Genomic DNA, 19,116 nt, shown 5'->3' with positions numbered 1-19,116 from the left:
GAGCTAATAGCTAAGTACATTTGAAAAAAGATAAAAGGAACTTACGAACAGCTTTTCAGCAAGATATAGGAGCTTGTTTTAAGTCATTTGAGATATTTGCACTAGGAACTAGACCTCATCACACTTGGTAAGATTTTGTCTTTTTGCAATTCTGAAGGCTTCCTGAATCTACAGATAAATTTAGACAAAAATAACTCAAATGAAAGATGGAAGGTCATCTGTGACCTTTGATTTTATAAAATAAAAAATCTGGGTACAATGAAGATGAGTAACTTCTGAATAGATGCATATTTCTGTGTACACGAAGCTTGTGCTAACATCAACATCCACTTCTTCTGATCTCTGTGTCGTCAGCCATTAAACGTCTCACGGAGGGGAAATGAGTTCCTGTCCTGTATTTGTGTCTTTAGTTTCTGGGAAGATGCAGAAGGTCTGGCAGAATGTTCTGATGAGGAGGATATTGTTATCTTTTTTCTACAAAGTTTCCCTCCATCTCTCTCTCTGTTCGTCGTTGCTTCTCCCTGCAGGAGCTGAAGTGTTTCTAAGAAGTCTCTGGGATGTTTCCATGGAAGCTGAGTGAGAGATCATTGAACCTCTCTGGACCTCCCGCGGGGCGTTCACTGTAGCTCCGTTTCGAACTCTTGAAGCAAATTACGGGAAAAGACAAACAGACTACACTCACTCTTCCTGATTGCACCTCATAATCTACCTGCTGATTTGCTAAACCCCAGAAAGGGGGAAAGACACAAGCTGTGTCTTCAGTTCTGACATTTTGATCACCACTGATTATTCAGAGGAGCGTTTTTTTTTCTTTTTTTCGTGTAATTACCGGGTTACATCAGTGTGTTATAAAAGAGGACTTTGAACCAGTTAGAAACGATCCAGGCCTCTTTTTTTTTCTTAGAACAACTTGGAAGCTTCAGGAGTGAAAACAGGAAGTTTAATATTTGTAACTTATTTCTTGGACACATGTCTGGTCCTTGAATCTCTCCTAAGATTTAAAATCATAATCTCCCCATTGCCTGAGCACCATATTTCTTCCACTCGACATCCCTATAATGTGTTTAAGTACCGCCTCCTATTGTAAAGTTTTTGCATGTCTTGTAAGACTTCTGCAGATCAATAAATAACAGATGTTCTATAAATGAGTTTGTTTTCAAAACGGTCAAACATCATAAACCCCTTCTTTAATAAAATCTATTAATATGCCAAAATAATCAATATGCATTATAGCTAAACTGTGTTTGTGCTGACATGCAAACACACATAAAAACACAAATTGTAGTTTTTGTGCACTACTACATAAAATAACAACATAAGAAGAATGGATGTTGTACTGTGACCCAATGTGAAAGTGCTTGAGGGATATTAATTATTTTTAGATTTTTTTTTTCTTTGAGCTGCTCCCTATCTTAACTCTTGGAAATTTTAAACAGGAAAGGGTTTTCCTGGTTAATTAAAGCAAAACAAAAAAAGAAAAAAAAACAAAAAACAGAAAGATTCTTTCTAATCGGTCTATCAGAACTTCCTGTAATCCACGCGTTAATGCAGCACACAAAAGGCTTTTCCAGAACTTACCCGCCGGCGGTAACGAGCAGGGAGTGTGCAGTTAATGTGGTGAGTTAATGATGCAGATGATTGCAGTGATTAAATCAAATTAAAATCCTTTGTGTGATTCACCGGTGTCCTTTGAATGCCGACTGAGTGGAGGCCATGACGCAAACGCAGCAATAAAAGAACAATGGTAAAGGTTCTCCAAAACATTTAGGTGTGTTCTCCCGATGGGGTTCGGATGGGTTACCAGTCTGGATTCTTACAAAGAGTTTCAGGGAAATGTTTGACTTTTGGAAACAATTTTTTATTATGAAAATGTACATGTTGTTTTAAGGGAGGATGACAAACTCCTGACATACTGCGTTGCCATGAATGATTTAATTATGGATTGTAACGTGTACTGACAATCTGGCCACCATGCCTCTGGAAAACCTCAACACCCTTTGAACCTCTTCACATTGTATTTTAATATATTAGGGGTTAGGGTGACATTATAAGCCTGGCGGGCCACCAGGATTTACTTGTGAACCCACCAGGCTAAGTATTCCTTATTTTTTAAAAATCTTTTTAAAATGTTTGCATTTTTTGAGAGTTTATAGTTGGTTTCCAGATGTCAATCTTCCAATATTTTACTAACACATAATTATCAAGTGATATTTTTCAAATTTCCTGTCAGCTTTACACATTTTTTAACTCAAAAAGACGATGGGCCGCTGGATGACTGACTAGCACCCAACCATCAGGGTTAGCAAGTTCTCTGGGGGAAACCAATACGTGAAACTGGTTTTTCTTTGGTGGCATTTCTTTGTAACTGCAAAGAAACGTGGTTCTAAAAAGTATCAGTATGGGTCAGCTGAATAGAAAGGTGTGACACATTTGAGATATTTAAAGAAAACTGAAACGTAATTGAATTTTCCTTCAAACTCACATTTATGCATCACTTGATGTTGGTCTACGACATAAAATCTCATCAAGAGACACAATGATGTTTGTGTGTTTCTCAAACTTTTGACTTGAAACGTAACTGTGAACCAGCGCTCCACTTCAGTCACACTCACGTGGATTCTCACTGAAAGAGTCGACACAACAGACGAAATAAAAAGAAGCATCCGGAAGGTCAGTTCATTGTCATTTTTATTGAACACAAGAAAAAAGGTCATTGTGAGGGTGTTACACTGTGGCTCATCTCGTTAAAGCCTCAAATCATCACTGATAAAGTGCACTTGCAGTTATCTGCCATGTAGAGACGCGTTCGTCTCGTCGTTCCCCCTCGCTGAGGCCCGGTCATGTCCGACACGGTGCAGAGCGCCAAGACGCGCTGCCAGGACACGACCGAGCGTCCCGGTGAGAAAGAGTGCATAAGTTAATGGAAGCTCAGCATGTCTACGAGTCCGTTCACATCGGCTCCTGCCAGTTTTCCACTGTCTGAACCCATTATTACTAGAACAACGTGACAAACGTGAGCGTCGGCGCGTTGCTTTGATGATGTGGTTGTGATTGGAAAACGGCAGGCTTTTATTCTTCGCTGCCGACCGACCTCAAGCTTAAGATCTCTGCCTATTTCAGATCTTCATTTTAAAAAAATAGTTCCTATTCCTAGAGGTACTCTTCCACGTAGCTATAATAAGTACACAAGTGTGTCTTCACGAAGAAAAATAACGCTCCGCTAAAGACGGCTGCAAAGTCAGTATTTGAATTCGGTTTGGCACGTTTTCCTCCGGTCACGGAGAACAAGCGAGCGAGAGAGAGAGAAACATCCGGTTCTTCACTTTCAGATCTGCCTCTCCTGCTTCGCTCACGCAAACTAATTTAGTAAATTATTTATCCTACCTTTCATCTACGATGTGTGAAATGGTGATTCCTTACTTATGTGCAAGCAAACAGGAATGTCAAAAACATTCGAGGAAAAAAAAGTTTGATTTTTTTCACTACTCTACAGGAAACGGCCAAAAAGACAAAAAAAAAAAAAAAAAAAAAGAAGAAACCCTCCTAACGGAGGAAAATCTACAGTACAAAGGATTCACAAGGATCCTTGACCTTCAGGATTCCAGTGTGCTACATAGAAACATCTGACAAAAACCAAGACCAAACAAGTGAGCTGGTGTTCAATGTAGGAACATGGAAAACAAACAAAACTAAAAAAAAAACATCTGTGTGCAGTTCCAAAGAGATATGTAGTTAATTTCCCAAAAGTTGGGGCGAGTTCAAGAGAAACATTCACCGCACATCTCAAACCTCCCCTCGTTAAAATGACAGCTTTTAGTCGTAAAAACTGGAAGCGTTACTGTTAAACGTCGATATTTTTCTCACCTTCAATGTGACAAATATTCTGTGATTAGAGGTGAAAATGTAGCAAAAGCTTTAATAAACCTGTTTGCAAAAAATGTGCCCGGTCTTAATCTTCTGCTTAATTAAAGCACCTTTTGATTCCATTTCAGCATTCGTCTTCAATTCATCTGCCACTTATTGGATCAGAATGAGCTGAAAACAATTTCAGCTTTTAGAATTTCCTTTCATAAATGCAGAAGTAACAAAGGACGAAAAAGGACGTAATTGTACAAAGGCACCAGTCAGCAGGTGGGTACAAAAAAGTGGCATATTGAAAACAGTCATAATTACTAGAGATAATGTGGGGAATGAGTAAGACTGGACTTTTTTTTGTCCCTCCAGAATATGAAGACAACACTGAACCTTCAGCCACAAGATACAACATCCAGAGTGAAACATGGTGGTGGCAGCATCATACTCTGGGGTTACTTTTCTTCAAAGTATTACCAAGTCAGGATGTAGGCATGCCTACAAACTCCTGGCAAAGAAGGCTGAACGCCTAAACTCGATCAAAAGGTGCATCATCAAGTATAGCCGTTAAAGCTGCAGTGCGCAACTCTTATAAATATACATGTATATTTACATATTTTTTAAATATGTAAATGTATGAGACAAATAATGTAGTACGAGACAGATAACCTATGAAAAAATCCCCTTCTCCCAATGCAGAATGCAACACTCCCAGTCAGAAACAACCAATCAGAGGGAGGAGGAGTGTCTTAGTGCTGCCAATCACACCAGTTGACATGCTGCTAAATGTGATAATGTTGGATAAACTTTTTACCGTTACAGGAAAACTGTTTGTCTGCCATCATGATGGTCATACTAACTAGCATTAGAATTCATAGCAAGCTCTGCTGTGGGGGGCTAGCTGTAATTAACAAATACGTAAAATGTAAATAAATCTTTTTTATAAAAGCTACATACTGCAGATTTAAAGTGTGTTCACATTTGTGCAACTAGATTGCTACTGCTTTTTTATGTCCACTATGTTTATCCCAAACAAATTTGTTTTTCTGTTAATTTGTCTGGAATATGTCATCACTTTACATTAGATAGATATATATAAGAAAAGTTTTAAATAATTTGAAACCAGACTCAAAACCTGCCGTTTTACCAGGGGAGTGTAGACTACTGAGATCCACTGTAATCTGATACAGCCAGACACGCCGCACTAAAAAATGATTAACGAATAAACAAATCAGCTACTGATAAAAAAAAAAAAAGAAAAAAAAAAGATGCAAATGTTCCATCTTATCCACATTTGTTACCAACGTCACATATTGCACTAGTTTGACTTTTCGATGCACATCAAGAGGTTACACCGTTGTGGAATGCGTCTCCTGACTTCGTCTTTTTAACCCACAAGCTTTACGTTCGGTATTACACAGAGCTTAGGCAACACACCGGCATTTATCAGTCAGCATGAAAAAAAACCATAATAAATATAATAAATTCAATAAATAGTTGATTTCTTTTCAAACAAACAAACAAAAAAAAAAACTAACAAAAATTCAGCCAATTCCAGGCATCCATTTGACGGAAAAATAATCAGAGTTGCACCAATCAGTTGACCAGACATTAGAATCAGTCAATGCTCCGTTAACAATCAGCTCTAATCTCTGAATAAATGCATTTTCACACCAACCAGCCGCCCTCATGTTTTTTTCTCAACTTAATAAAATGGTTAAAATGGAGATAATTTTACAGTTCTCTCATTTTCTGTGTTAATCAAACCTGCAGCACACTTTTTAAAACATCTCCCAAGTCTTGTATCATAAAATTTGATTTGGTCAACAGCGGGTCAGAGCTGATCGGTATCGGCCCAGAAGCGCCTGATTGGTGCGTCTCTGAAAAGCAGGTGTAGTGTTTAGAGTTTGTGGCTCAGTTAGTGTCGAAGGTTCTGATCTTTCAGCTAGTATGGGTTTCGGATTAACGCTCAGATATTGCTTCAGATTGAGATTCCTCTACGGATCGTACAGCGTTTGTCTCCAGCTTCATCCAGTCGCTTAAAAGTAGAAAAAAAATAGGGAACAGCCCTAATGAGAGGAAATATGACTGGGTGGCACATAATGGACCTTACATAATTAAATCTGATATGGTTCAGTTTCTGACCAACGTCTGCAGGAGAACCCCAGCAGCAACGCCACGCTACTGAGCGTTTTTGCTTTTCCTTAGTAAAGTGCAGTCCAGATGCAGGTGACTAAAAGACTAAAGGAGGAGAGATGAAACAAAAAAAACACCCAGAAGAGAATTGGCACACATGTCAGGGAGGTGGGGAGAAGCAGGGAGTGGATGTGGAACGTCTGGGTCTCTTATCCTAAAAAAGGTAAGTAAAAAGTAACTCAGTCGCTGATCCGGCGCCGGCGTCACTCCCTCGACTGGTAGAAGAGGATGTATCCCGACTCGGAGTTCTTGGAAATGTCCGAGGTGAGTCCGTAGAACTCCTCGATGGCCTGGGCGTCGATTTTCTGCACGACACGGGGAGAAGGTGATGAGAACAGAGAGCGCCCAGACGGACGGACAAAGGCGGGCAGGCGGAGCGACGCACCTCCACTATGTCGTCGTCGAACAGAAGCCAGAAGCCGTGGCTCTTCACTATGGTGATGTAATGACCTCTGTTGGGGCCGCTGAGATCACAGGAAAAAAAGAAAATAAATAAATAAATAAATGTGACTGAATTTTACAGAAACTGCTGCCGAAACTCCTCAAGTAGCTCTAAAAGAATGATAAATCAACTAATGTTTGAAATAAAATTTGATAACCAATGCTGGTTTTACCTGTGTATTTTTTTCTTTCTCCAAGTGAAAAATCGGTTTTCCACGAAAAACATAAGTGATATTGCTTTAGATCTTTTTATTTTAATCTGTTTTTATTAATCATTAAATTAGAATGTACTTTTTAAAAATAAATTTCAACATCCAACATAAGGAAACATATCCATCCTGTGCAAATATGTTGTTTTTCTTTAATTTAAAATCTAAAACAGACAGAAGGATGGGTTCTGTAAATTACATGAAGTAGATGTTCATCCAAAAATAAAAGTTGACTTTTTGTTATTAAAAGTAACATCTTAGAGTTTGACAATCTAAGATGCAGACCCGTTCTACACAATAGCTGACGTTAATGTCGTGAACAAACTTCACAATTTTTATTGCCGCCGTTCTTATTTAATGGAAACAGAGCAATTACGAACTTGTGATTTTTCGACATTAGCGGAATATCGACAAAGTTTTGCAAACATTTTTAATGTAAACGCCTCCCTCAGATAGGTGGCCTCACCTCCCACAGTGAACCACCACCGCCACCAGGTCGTACATGCGGTCCAGGTTTACCGCGTCCCCAGACGTGTTGAAGAGGCGGAGCTCTAGAGGGAAAACCACCCGATAGGAGAGCTTGGTGTAGCGGTGCAGCTGCTCCATGTACTTGAACCTCTTCAGGTGTAGCGCCAGGATCATAGGAAGCTTCTTCACTCGCATCCTGCAGAGTAACAGGCAGGCTGAGAGAGACATCATAGGAACTGGGCTATGCAAAAGTATTCACACGCACACACCGAGCATTTTATTGAGATTTTACTTGATGGAGTAAAAAGACGAGAATGCTTTAAAGTCTGGGTTTCACTGACCGTTTCTGTGCTTCTTGCTTACTGCAGCATGTTTCACAGTAGTATTTGTATTCACTGCACAAAGTCTCTGTGTTACTGAAGTCCCTGGAGGAGAGAGCATGCCACCGGAGGCTTGGTTAATCTGCCACTGTCTGCTTCTTCTGCTGGGATTCAATGTGTGATGAACCTAACCTACCTGAGACAGTGTGTTATTGATGTGTTCTGCTCCACGTCCACAGAAAGGTCCAGGAAGTCCTCGTCTTTGCTGCTAACCTGCAAGACAGCCATGAAACTCCGATGTATCTTTGCCTGATGGACTCAGAGAGGACAGGGTCCCACCATCTCAAATTTAAGATATTCTAAGACAACTACGAATGAAATTTAAGACTTGTATTGCAACAGAAAAGTATAAAATTTTATATAAGTAGTAAGCACTATGATGCAAACATGGGACTGTTTAGTTGATTTCTTTTTTTTAAAGATTTTTTTGGCTCTAGTGGCCTTAATTTGATAGTTAATTGACAGGAAAGTGGGTAATGAGAGAAGGGGAAAGACATGCAGCAAAGGTTGCCAAGGCCAGGAATTGAACCTGCGACAGCTGTGTCAAGGACTAAGGCCTCCAAATGTGGGTTGTGCTTAACCCCTACACCACCACAGCACTCCCATCTATGTTGATTTCTGTCTGTCCCTATCAAATAAAGTTACATTTAAAAAAATCCAAAATGTTATGAATTTCGGTAAATTCATAATATTTTCCAACAGGTATGACTGGTACTTGATGACCCTCGTCCAGCCGACTTGGCGGTAAATTTACACTTATCCATTATTGACAATAGAAACCGAGCTAGCTAGCTAGCAAGAGTACATTAGCAGCTAGTTAGTGTTAGCCTGAAGCGCCTTGAGTCATGAAAATGCTGAACTGTTGAATGATGGGAAGTCCTGCAAAGAAAGGAAAACTACATAGAATATATGAGATTAAATTGTAACGTCTCAACAAAATTTAAGACATAGTCAAGGCCAACTTAGATTGTTTTAAGACCTTAATTTTAGATGCATGAATTTAAGACTTTTTAAGGCTGTGTGAAGAAGTGTTTCCATGTTGCCTTTCTCAAATGTGTATTTCACAGAGGCAGCGTTGCCTTAACACAGGGCAGAGTCTTGGGTGTTTACAGGGGTTGCTCAGGGCAACCTGGCCCTCTGCTCGCCCTCAGAACCGTGTAAACAAACCCTCTATAGATCACACCTCCAAATTCAGGGTGACGCGCACACACACAAAACCGTGCAGCATTAAAAACAAACTAAACAGGTCTGCTCTTACATACTGTTTCACAGTTTAAGCACCGCGTCTCATTGGTCAGTGTGCCTTGGAAGATGTCATGAACCCATGTGGGCTCCGTTTTGTTCTCCATCTCGGCCTCGGAGGTGACAGCCGTGCCGTTGTTCTTCAGGCGCCCGTTCTGCTTCTCCTGCTTCTTCTCCTCCTGCAGGATGTCCGCCACTGTGTTCAGCAGATAGTTGAGGAATTCGTGGGCATCTTGTTGCATGTAGTTGTCGAACAGATCTGCAGGGAGACGAAAGGTGGGGAGGAAACAAAGATCGCTTTCAGACAGAAACAAGTGGGTCAAAATGTGTGCAGTTTGATCTTATAATGGAGATTTTTTTTCTCCCTTATTTTGACCTCATACTGCAAGAACAGTCTGTAAGCCCCTAAACAGTTGTTGTTTAGCCCTGTCCATGAATATTTGTTTGTTTTTTTGGGTCCATTTTGGTTTCAGTTTTACTCCAAAAGGGATCAGTGTGCAATCTGATACTCATTTGAGTAGAAAAATAAAAAGAATGCACTGATATGAAAACTCGGGGCAATGTGAATATGTGATACTAAAATTGCTGTTATGGCCGATAATCAATATTTATCAATTTTGCATATATTTCACTACCATTTTGACACTTTTAGGGAAAAACATGACCAGAAACAGGTGGCAACAAAATAAAAAGAAGAAAAAAGTAAATATTGGATGTTCATATTGGGCCAGTTTTATTAATCGGACTGATATTGAAATGTTTAAAATGGCTGATACTGATGTTAGTGCAGATTTGTGCTAATTATTAAAAAGTAATTAACATCTGTGCCCGGTGTATGCTGGCAAAGCTGGGCATTTAAATGCAAAGATAATATTGTAAATACGGACAGAAGCATTAATGTGAAACAAGACACATAAAGATATAATATTTTAAGAAAACACACACACAAAGGAAAACCTTTTCTCTTTGCTACTTTATCATAAATCCAAACAGGATTTTTTCTAACAGCAGGAAAGAAAGTATTTAACAATGCGAGTCGCCTATACATGTAACAACATTAGCGTTGTTGTTGACTCTACCTCTCCATTAAAAACAGTTTCTCTTTCTGACTTCTGAAACTGTAGGGAAAGTAAACAGTCAGCAGACCCTGCTGATAATACATGCAGCACCTGTACACACTCCTGTTTTCATGCATAATGTGAGAGGTGAAACTGAGAAGTGGAGTAGATGAGCTGAGCAGGGGAAAAAAAACAAACCTCCACATAGGAGGCAGCTGACCAAAGCTGGGCCCAGACAGAGATCACATTGTTCATTCATACATAAAGGCCTTCCTGAATATGGACAGTAGAGAACAATCAGGCTTTCTGTCAGCCCCGCTCTGAACGACCTTACCGCCAACATGCAGCTGCCCTTCACCCTAAATATTCAGATTACATTAGAGCTGAAACGGCTGCAAACACACAACACAAACCTGAGCTCTCCACGTATCGCGTTAAGAGAACAGGAAACCTCCCGCTCCACCCAAACCGTACAGCAGAGGAGCGTCCATCCAATTATAAGCCTTTGTGTGTTTTAGTCGGCCACGGCGCGCTCACCGTTCTCCTTCCGTAGCCGGGAGATGAACTTCTTGGGCGGAATGACGCCCACTTTCTTCTTCTGCGTGGCGATGGAGTGGAAAAGGTCAGCCAGGCATGTGAGCAGGTTCTCCTTCTTCTTCTGCTGGGCTTTGTAGGCCAGCACGTTCTCCCGGAAAGGCCGGCAGAAGTAGAGGGCCTGCAGCACCGAGTTGCAGTAGCACGTGTTTCCGAACTGGGGAGAGACGGAGACGGAGGGGCCTAGTCAAAACAAGAACTCTGATACGGTCCAGGTGTACGCTTAGTCTGTAACGCATGTGTTCATATAAAGTTTAATGTGTTTTAATAAGATTTAATATGATGGACCAACACAAAGTAAAGCAGAACCGTTTCTTTCACAATCAAACATGTAAAAAGTGGGCGGGATGACACAGGTAGAGATACAAAAGAACAGTTCCAATCGGAGCACATTTGTGTTTAGAATGGCCCAGTCAAAGTCCACACCTGAATCCAATCAAGAATTAGTGGAAATACCCTGAAACTGCTGTTCATCTGAGCTCGCTTTGGGGGTGAAAGAAGAACAGGCGAAGATTTCTGAATGTGGATGTGAAAAGGCCCCACAGCTGGAGTTGCAGTAACGTGACTGACTGACTGGGGATCGATGCAGTGAGAAATACAGATGTTTATTTTGAAAATCATGTTTCGTTTTTCTTCTACTTTATAATTATACACCACTTTGTGTCAGTCCATTACCTTAAATCCCAATAATAATAATTAAAAAACACAGAAGTTTGTATCTGTAAAGGGACAAAATGTGAAAAACAATGAAAGAGTAATTATTTGCAGGGTCCCGTATTTAGTGGACCATCAGGAAACGTATTTGTTCACAGCACATTAAAGATGCAGGACATCCCGTGATTAACAAACAGCTCTGTTACCTTGAACGCCAGCTGTCCAAAAGCAGACGTGACTCAACCCCCCTTCGCCGTTTTGTTTTGAAATACGACTCCGGTGTTATCTGGCAATGAGTGCTGTGAATGCATGAGAGGATTTAGTGAAACTCACGTTGACCAACCCGAAGTAGTGCTCATTGATCGGGAATTGCTCTGGGCCGATGTCTTTCTCCAGAGCGGAGGCATTGGTGCCCTGAGGGAGCAAAAACATGAGACGTGCCGTCAGGATCGCCAACATGGTCGCCTGCTGGAGGTCTTGAAGTTACAGCGTGCTGGTCGGCTACAGCCAGGGTTTCCTCTAGGAACCATGGCAACGGGTTGTTTGCACGAGAGCAGGTTATACAACGCTGCTAAATATCATAATGAGGCAGCCTTCAAAATGTACGTACGTTACTGTCACTCAAATGCAGCAGATGTTAACATTAGGATTGTTTTCACAGACTTGAATGCAGCCAGTTTAACCCTAGGTTCATTTATTTTTCCCTTTTCTCCACTTCGAACTGCGGTCTGTACTTTTCCTTTACTCCTGAAAGCGGCGCAGCGCACAGTAGCCGGCAACACAGCCGGACAGGAGCCTGTGGTGTTCGTCAGGCCTGTCGCAATAATCAATAAATCAATGAATTGCATGTCGTTTATTTTTTTGTTTAACCAAGGTAGTCAACTTGTTGCTTTCCAGTTTCTTTATCATTTATTTTTTCCATTGGCTGTTAAGCTCCTAATTGCACAGACTGAACAGATTAAAGGTGTGTTGTTTTTACATGTTTGACCCAGCTTGTGAAGCTATTGGTGTATTTAAATATGCTATACTGGGGAAGAGCAATCAAATAAATGTATAATTCAGTACATTTGTGTCTATGTTTAAAAGTTAAGCCAATTCAGGGCTGTTTTTCTGTATCAGACTGGCATCGGCCGATACTAAAACTGTATCAGATATCTGTATCGGAAGTGAAAAAAGGCGGATTGGGTTTATTAAAGGAAACCCTGACAATAAAGTGTAACAACTAAAAAGGATCCATCAGAAAGGCAGAAAAGCGCAGTCTTTCAACGCCGGAAACAGATCCGCTCTAAACAAGCAGAGTCATGTCAAAAGTCAGGAGGATTTAGCTCCTGGTTGCTGAGACGGAGCACTTATCTCCTGTCACAGCCTTTTCTTTTGTAGGAGCTCAAAGCTTTTTCCAAATGAACCGCGGCTTTGTTGAGAGAACACAGCGGACAATTTGGTTTGGGGATGCCTTTGACTTATATTGGCCTTGATTTCTTTCTGTCAAAGCGCAGTCTGAATGCCCCATTGTCCGTTTAACCGCCTCCAGAACATGAACGCAGGTCTGCAAACTGTCTGTACCCATCATAACGGGTAATACATACAGAACATTTATGAGAGATGGAGAAAGGACTGACGCAGGCTCTGTTGTGGGGAATTAAGCTCTTACTAGCACTTTACACCAGAATGATTACTGCTTTTAGTTTTACAGTTACTCACAATGAGCACAAAAATGATCTAAAAAGTTTAAAGATTAATGTTTTATATTTTCTAATCATGTAAAGACATGCAGGCACTGATGTTCTGCCCAAAATCAGACAGGTCCACTCTTGACCTGCAGAACATGAACACTGTGGTTCCGACAACCAAAACTAAGGACATAAAAGTTTTACAAGTTTAGTTTAGGTTGAAGTGTGTAATTGAGCACAATTACATATTATTATTGGAAAACACAGAAAATATGACAGATTATGATCCCTGATCAAACCAAAACACCAGTTTGACCTCCTGTTGATTTAATGGGAGTCATATAACCGTATTTCCTTACAGTAGACCATGAGGAGAATATGAAAAATGCTTTTTAAAGCAGGTACGAAATATTCCCATTTTAAAAGGTAGGAACCTTTGAAAGTCTTAAGCATCCTGAAAAAGATGGCACTAATTTGGCCCCCAAAAAACATCTGTAGTAGTAATAGCTAAAAACTGAAAAAATGCATAAAATGACCAGCACCTGAACATCTATTAAGATTTATTGATCAACATAAAGAACGTGGTTAATCCCATCAGTCCTGTCAATCAAACATGAGCATTTTTCCTACACACTGCTTCCTTCTGTGACATCAAGAAAAAAAAAAGTTAAAACATACTGACTGAAGATGGTAAGAGAGAGTCATCATCCACAGCAAAACAAGTTCTGTACCCACAAAGGCCACTCAGCGAGGAAGAAGACATTAATTCAAAAAACAACATAGCAGCATGTCAAGACCGCCAAGTTAGAGCTTTGGGTAGAAGTGGGTCAGTGACCCAAAGCACGCTGCCAGATTAGCTACAAAGTGTCTTTAAGGACAACAAAATCAGTGCTTTGAAGAGACCACCACAATGACGTCAGTGGAAAAACTGTGGGGAGTAAAAAAAAAAAAAAGTATTTGCATACGAGCACGGCAGCCAACAAACTTGACTCAGTTATGCTGGTTCTGTCAGGAGGAATGGGCCAGAACTCCTGCAAACTACTGTGGAGGGAAACCCACAACCTCTGACCAAGGTCATACAGTTTAAAGGACAGTTCTACCAAATATTCTGAAAACTACTTTTGTTTTTGTTTTTTAATAATTTGTAGAAAAACTCAAGTGGTTTTCTCTCATTATTGGGGCGTTCGTGAAGCAGGGATAATTTGGTAATCCTACCTGCCCTGAAGTGATTGGCATCATTGAGACAAAATAAGTTAACCGTGTACGTAAACATTTCAGTTGTTTTATACCAACTATGTCTGACTCTATTCCCCCCACATCAGCTGGTGTCCCCTATGTTTAAGATGCACTTGCTCCAAAACAAATGAATCAAATGGCTGAATTTTTTCCACTGTACACCTCTATTTTTGGAAATGCAAAGATACACATCTGCATTTGGATCAAAGGGTGTTTCACGGCTTTTTGATGCTCAAATCCTCCAATACTAATTCTTTAAACCACATTTAAAGACATCTTTTTTTTTTGTCTTCTGTGTAAACTTCGCTCCAACTAAAAAAAGAAGAAGAAGATGATGAAAAGGACATTTCTACTGCAATTTTGGTTCTCCAACACTCCACAGATCAAACCCCACAATACATGGATCAGTCAAACCTGCACTGGATTAACCTACACAACAAGCACAATGCTCAAAGTCGTGCAGGGATAAAGCATAACAGTGTGCAAAAGCAGCGCTCAGAGAAGACTAATACTGGCGGGTTTTGACATCAGTGACCCGTCTAAATAAAGCAGGGGCCAGTGGCATTAACACAGGCATTAAGTCTGTTCTTCCCCACTCTTCTCCAGCCATGAACACAACGTTAAACACAGATTAGTGCAGACTCCTGCTCTCTGCTGCAGCTCCACATTATGCAACCAGGACCGACAAGCTGTCAGGGGCTCACGAGCCGCTTCGTTCTCCTGTCAGTCACAGCTGACAGACGTACAAATTACCCACTCTGTGCTGAAACACGCCGGTCTGGTGTCCGTGGCCTGTGTGAACAATAAGACTCGGAGGTGTTTAAAGAAGCCCCGCAGGGCTTCCCGTGCATCCTCCAGTGAGGAGTCCCAGTCGGGCGCAGGTGGGAGGCAACCCAGCCACAAACATCCCCGTCCAGCCAGGTTCAAAACTGTTGCTGCAAACCAATCAATAACAACACGGAGGTTTACTCACCATATTACAAATGGAGGCGATGTTTCTGACAGTCATTTAGTTCACAGTGTCCCCCACACCGCCATTTTTATAAAATAAACTGAGCTGGGCGACGCTGAGAAATGAAGTTCATTCGCAGCCGCGGCTGGAGGCCAAACCGCAACCACGGCCGTCGGAGAGCACCATGCAGCCGGGGAAACACCGAGCCGAGGGCCGCGCTGCGCTCACCGTCCGCACGGCTTCATCCTCGCACACATGTTGAAGGAAGCTCAGCTTAAAAACTGACAGTGTCCGGAGGAGAGGAGAAGTTACAGGCGGCAGGTTGCTAGCAGCGACCAGAAAACTATCCCACTGCGCGAGGAAGTGATGTAGACCCGCCCACTAGAGCAAAGCTCCGCTGCTGATTGGTCCAGAGTTACAGGTTTGATTGACTGCATAAGCTGACCACACACAGAGCTGCACGGTGAAGTTTAACCGAGTTGCAACCAATCGCCATCAACTAACTGAAAATATTGATGTAGGGACATGTAGTTTATTTGAGGAAAGCGAATTATGCACCTTTCGCACAAAGAAAAAACAAAACAATGATTAAATAACTAATATAGTCAAAGGGTTTTCATTTGTCATATATAATTAATCAAGTAGATATATTTAAAATCAAATACGGGAGGCTTCTTCAGAAACCTGGTACAAAAGTGAATTTCCTCTAGTTTATCCTCTAGTTCTGTTCCTTTATACTGTTTAAATCTGAGATAATTAAATGTAAATTTATGTTAACATATGAAATCAAGTGATTGGTATAAATTTATACCAATCACTTGATATTCTGTCTTAATTTTATTTGCTGTTTTTAGAATTGTTTTAAATTGAGAAATAAAAATAATGTCATATAATACTAGTACTAAATGACTTCTATTAACTTTATTTTAACTTTGATAATTGTAGTATTTTTTTTTATTCAGCCATCTTTATCTTAATAGAATATAATCTAGACACGTTGGTTTTGTCTTTAAAGGTGCTCCTTATGCAAAAGTTGACTTAAGTTGACATTTATCCACATGTTTGGTATTTATTCACACATTTCTGTAACAATGTAGCACATAAAACATCTGTTTAGCTTCCTGGGAATATGACATAAACAAAATGGCTAAATATCTTAATCGGTAAGATTACCACATATAATAATTACTTTCATTGTTGACACAATTATAACTTTTTAAACTTCCATTTAGCTAAATTTATTTGAATTTCATTAGTTTAAAATTTTTATCAAGACTAAAGAAGCGTTTTGGAATCAAAAGAAAATTTCTGTGTTAAGATGAAAGCTTGTCACACACTTTTTTTAATTTATAGGATAAGCGTCAGCCTCCTTTACTGCCTAGAGACGAGCCTTGTTCTCTTCAGACGTGCTATTCACTAGGGATCCTTCTTCATATGACAGCGGGCAGGTCTCATAACTAACCACTGAATTTGCAGGTATTCTGCCCTCTAACCACCAATTAGCCGGCCAATAGGAAGAGGGAGGACATTAATGTACTTTCTGCAGGACCCTGCAGGAAGCCCTGGGCCCTCAGGACGCACTCATTCACCAGCAGCTCTGCTTGAGCTTTCACGACATTCCTCTTGGCAATTATCCCTTTAGCATTCAAATGTTAACCAAAAAAAACGATAGGAAAACGACAAATAATTACAACAGACAAACTTCAAACGCAATGGGAAAGGAGAGAGGAATAAAAGTACTCAAGGCAAAACAAATAAGAGGATAATAGAGTTGTCGGAGGATGGGATTGGCTCATTGTTGCTCTGATAAGCATGCTGTTATTGAGAAAGTTGCTTATTGGTGTGCTGTCTCATGTTTATTTATGAATACTTTAATGGGCAGGGAAACAATGACTTGTGAGGGCTCCAGACAGAGATGGTTCCCATGACTTACTTTCTATTTCAGTCCGCTCTGTATTAATAGGACTGACTGTGGATGCAGATGCTCCATTTATGACTCATATGAACTGCTATCACTCGTGTTCCTCCGTTTGGTTTCACTGATGGCATCTAAATAATCAGGCGAAATAAACTTCTGTTCGTCTAATAGTCTTTTTAGGCAAGACTAAAAAGACTATTAGACATAATGTCACATAATGTCACTCAACTTTTTTGTGTTTTATTATTTATCAGAATTGTATATGATAGAAATCACATTATAAATCCTGAGTTATGGACCTGTTGGACACTTCTCTAAGGAATGCTTTCCCTGCCCTCTCCAGCTGCTTTGCCGTTGACCATATAATTTCACAATTTGACATTTCAAAAATGAAATTGCTTTTGAAAAAAATATGGAATTTGTTTGGTGACAAAAAAGAGTGGCCAGAATTTTTTTTTAAATAAATTTTGTCATAACTCACGGAAGCGATGTGTTTAATTTGTGTGAACGGCTTAATTATAACAAGTCGTGTCCACAAAATCTTTTTTCCCCCCCTACGATTTCACCAGACAGGCTACGTAAAAAAAGCGCTTGTTTTTCAGTAAAATGGTTTGCCGCTGTATGAGCTGGTTTTTTGTCCATATCAAAATTGGTTTATTTTGCAGAACTGCAATGGAAACAATTTTTTCGCGTCATGAGTGACATGATCAATAACTGAATGTTGCCACTGGCGCAAGAAGAAAGCGACAGGAAGTATTTGGAGGATGACGTCACAGCACAAACTTATTAATGTAAAAAATTATTATTTTTTAAATATTAGCAGAATATTGAGAAAGTTTTGTTCACATTTGTAATGGAAAAGCAACCAGTGTTGGTTCAGGTGGACGGTCCTGTGTTGATAGGTTTACAGCTGTGCTCTCTTTCAGAAACGGAGCTCGTTCTATTTTCTGACTGGAACAATGCAAATGCCCACCAGACTTCTCCCTATAAATAGAATAAAATAAATCATGCACACTTTTCCTTCCACTTCAGAGTTTTGCATTATATTGTGTTTGTCTATCACATGAAATCCTACTAAGATAAACTTTTTGAAGTTTTCTAGCTCAGCAGTGTTTCTGCATAGTGGAGCTGCACATGCACGCACATGAGATAAATGGAAAAAAAAGAAAAACATCTTGAGCTCAGAATATGCTTCCAGTAAATGAGGCTGGCTGCACTACTAAAAAGCACTGGTGACCTTCCTGCAGTTCTGCTTCAACAAAGAGAGGTAAAATGAATTATGCATCATTTCCGTAGCGCCAGGAAAATAATCCTTTAGATTTAGCTGGGTGATAGAAAGCAGCCTTGTTACATCTGGCACGATCACAGAGGTTAAGAACTGTTTACAACCACGACTTGAACTTACTCCGTACAGAGAGGGAGTTTCATGACGGCTGCAAACAGATGAACCACAACAAACGTCTGTATGAAGCTCAGCAATGGCTTTTGAGTCCACTGTGATCACTTTGTTTGTTGTAAAGGTTTCCATACCACTGAACTTCTGGGCATTACAGCCAAAACAATTGATCTCTTATTAGGATTTTATGTGATAGAGTAGAAAATAAAAATATGGCCTGGCTTTTAATTCAGTCTGTTTTACTTCTGGTGCCACTAACAGAAATACCTACAAACCTACCCCAAGACATGGCTGAAGATGACAGATGAAGAGAGAGAGAGAGAGAGAGAGAGAGAGAGAGAGAGAAGTAATCAGAGAAACAAACAAAGATGATCATTGTTACTCTGGAGAAGAAGCACAGATCCACAGCTCAGGTGGGGGAATCTGTCAACAAGATGGATTTATGGAAAGGTGTGAGGAATCTGATAGATATTTCACAAAGAATGGGCAATAGTCCATTCTTGGAGGAGACATACCACCAAGTAAGTGTAGTGTCGGGTGTTTCTAGGGGTGACTGTGACTCACTGGGTAGAGTTGTCGTTTGTTGGTTAGATTCCAGCTGCCTCCTGTCACGTGTTGATGTGCCCCAGGAAAAGACTTAACCCCAAGTTGCCCACCAGTCTGTGTATTGGTGTATAAATGTCTGTGCCTGTGCGAGTGCGAATCGGTGAATGTGGCTAGTGTAACGCGCTTTGAGTGGTCAAAATGTCTGGAAAAGTCAGTCCATTTCACCATTAGACGAGGGGGGGGAGGGTGAATAGAAATGCTCACCACACTTTTCAGAAAGAAAAAAATTCCAACATTTTGTTTC

At 40.4% G+C, this 19,116-nt stretch overlaps 2 protein-coding genes across 2 annotated transcripts in view; both read right to left on the bottom strand.

The window, feature by feature from the left end:
* The window catches only part of scfd2 (sec1 family domain containing 2), a 181,870-nt gene that overhangs the window by 4,581 nt on the left and 158,173 nt on the right, over positions 1-19,116 (bottom strand). The window lies entirely within an intron of this gene.
* On the bottom strand, positions 6,162-15,342 carry usp46 (ubiquitin specific peptidase 46). Its single transcript, XM_007550697.2, has 9 exons — positions 14,974-15,342; positions 11,428-11,508; positions 10,384-10,597; positions 8,809-9,047; positions 7,683-7,759; positions 7,508-7,591; positions 7,165-7,362; positions 6,434-6,512; positions 6,162-6,353 (listed from the first exon to the last, which is right to left on the bottom strand). The coding sequence occupies exons 1-9, from the start codon at positions 15,007-15,009 to the stop codon at positions 6,252-6,254; spliced, it is 1,110 nt and encodes a 369-aa protein (XP_007550759.1). The 5' UTR covers positions 15,010-15,342; the 3' UTR covers positions 6,162-6,251.

The sequence above is a fragment of the Poecilia formosa genome, unplaced genomic scaffold (assembly GCF_000485575.1).
Source record: "Poecilia formosa unplaced genomic scaffold, Poecilia_formosa-5.1.2 Scaffold37, whole genome shotgun sequence".
Classification (NCBI taxonomy): domain Eukaryota; kingdom Metazoa; phylum Chordata; class Actinopteri; order Cyprinodontiformes; family Poeciliidae; genus Poecilia; species Poecilia formosa.
Note: the sequence above shows the minus strand (reverse complement) of the source record. Positions and strands in the feature narration are given on the sequence as shown.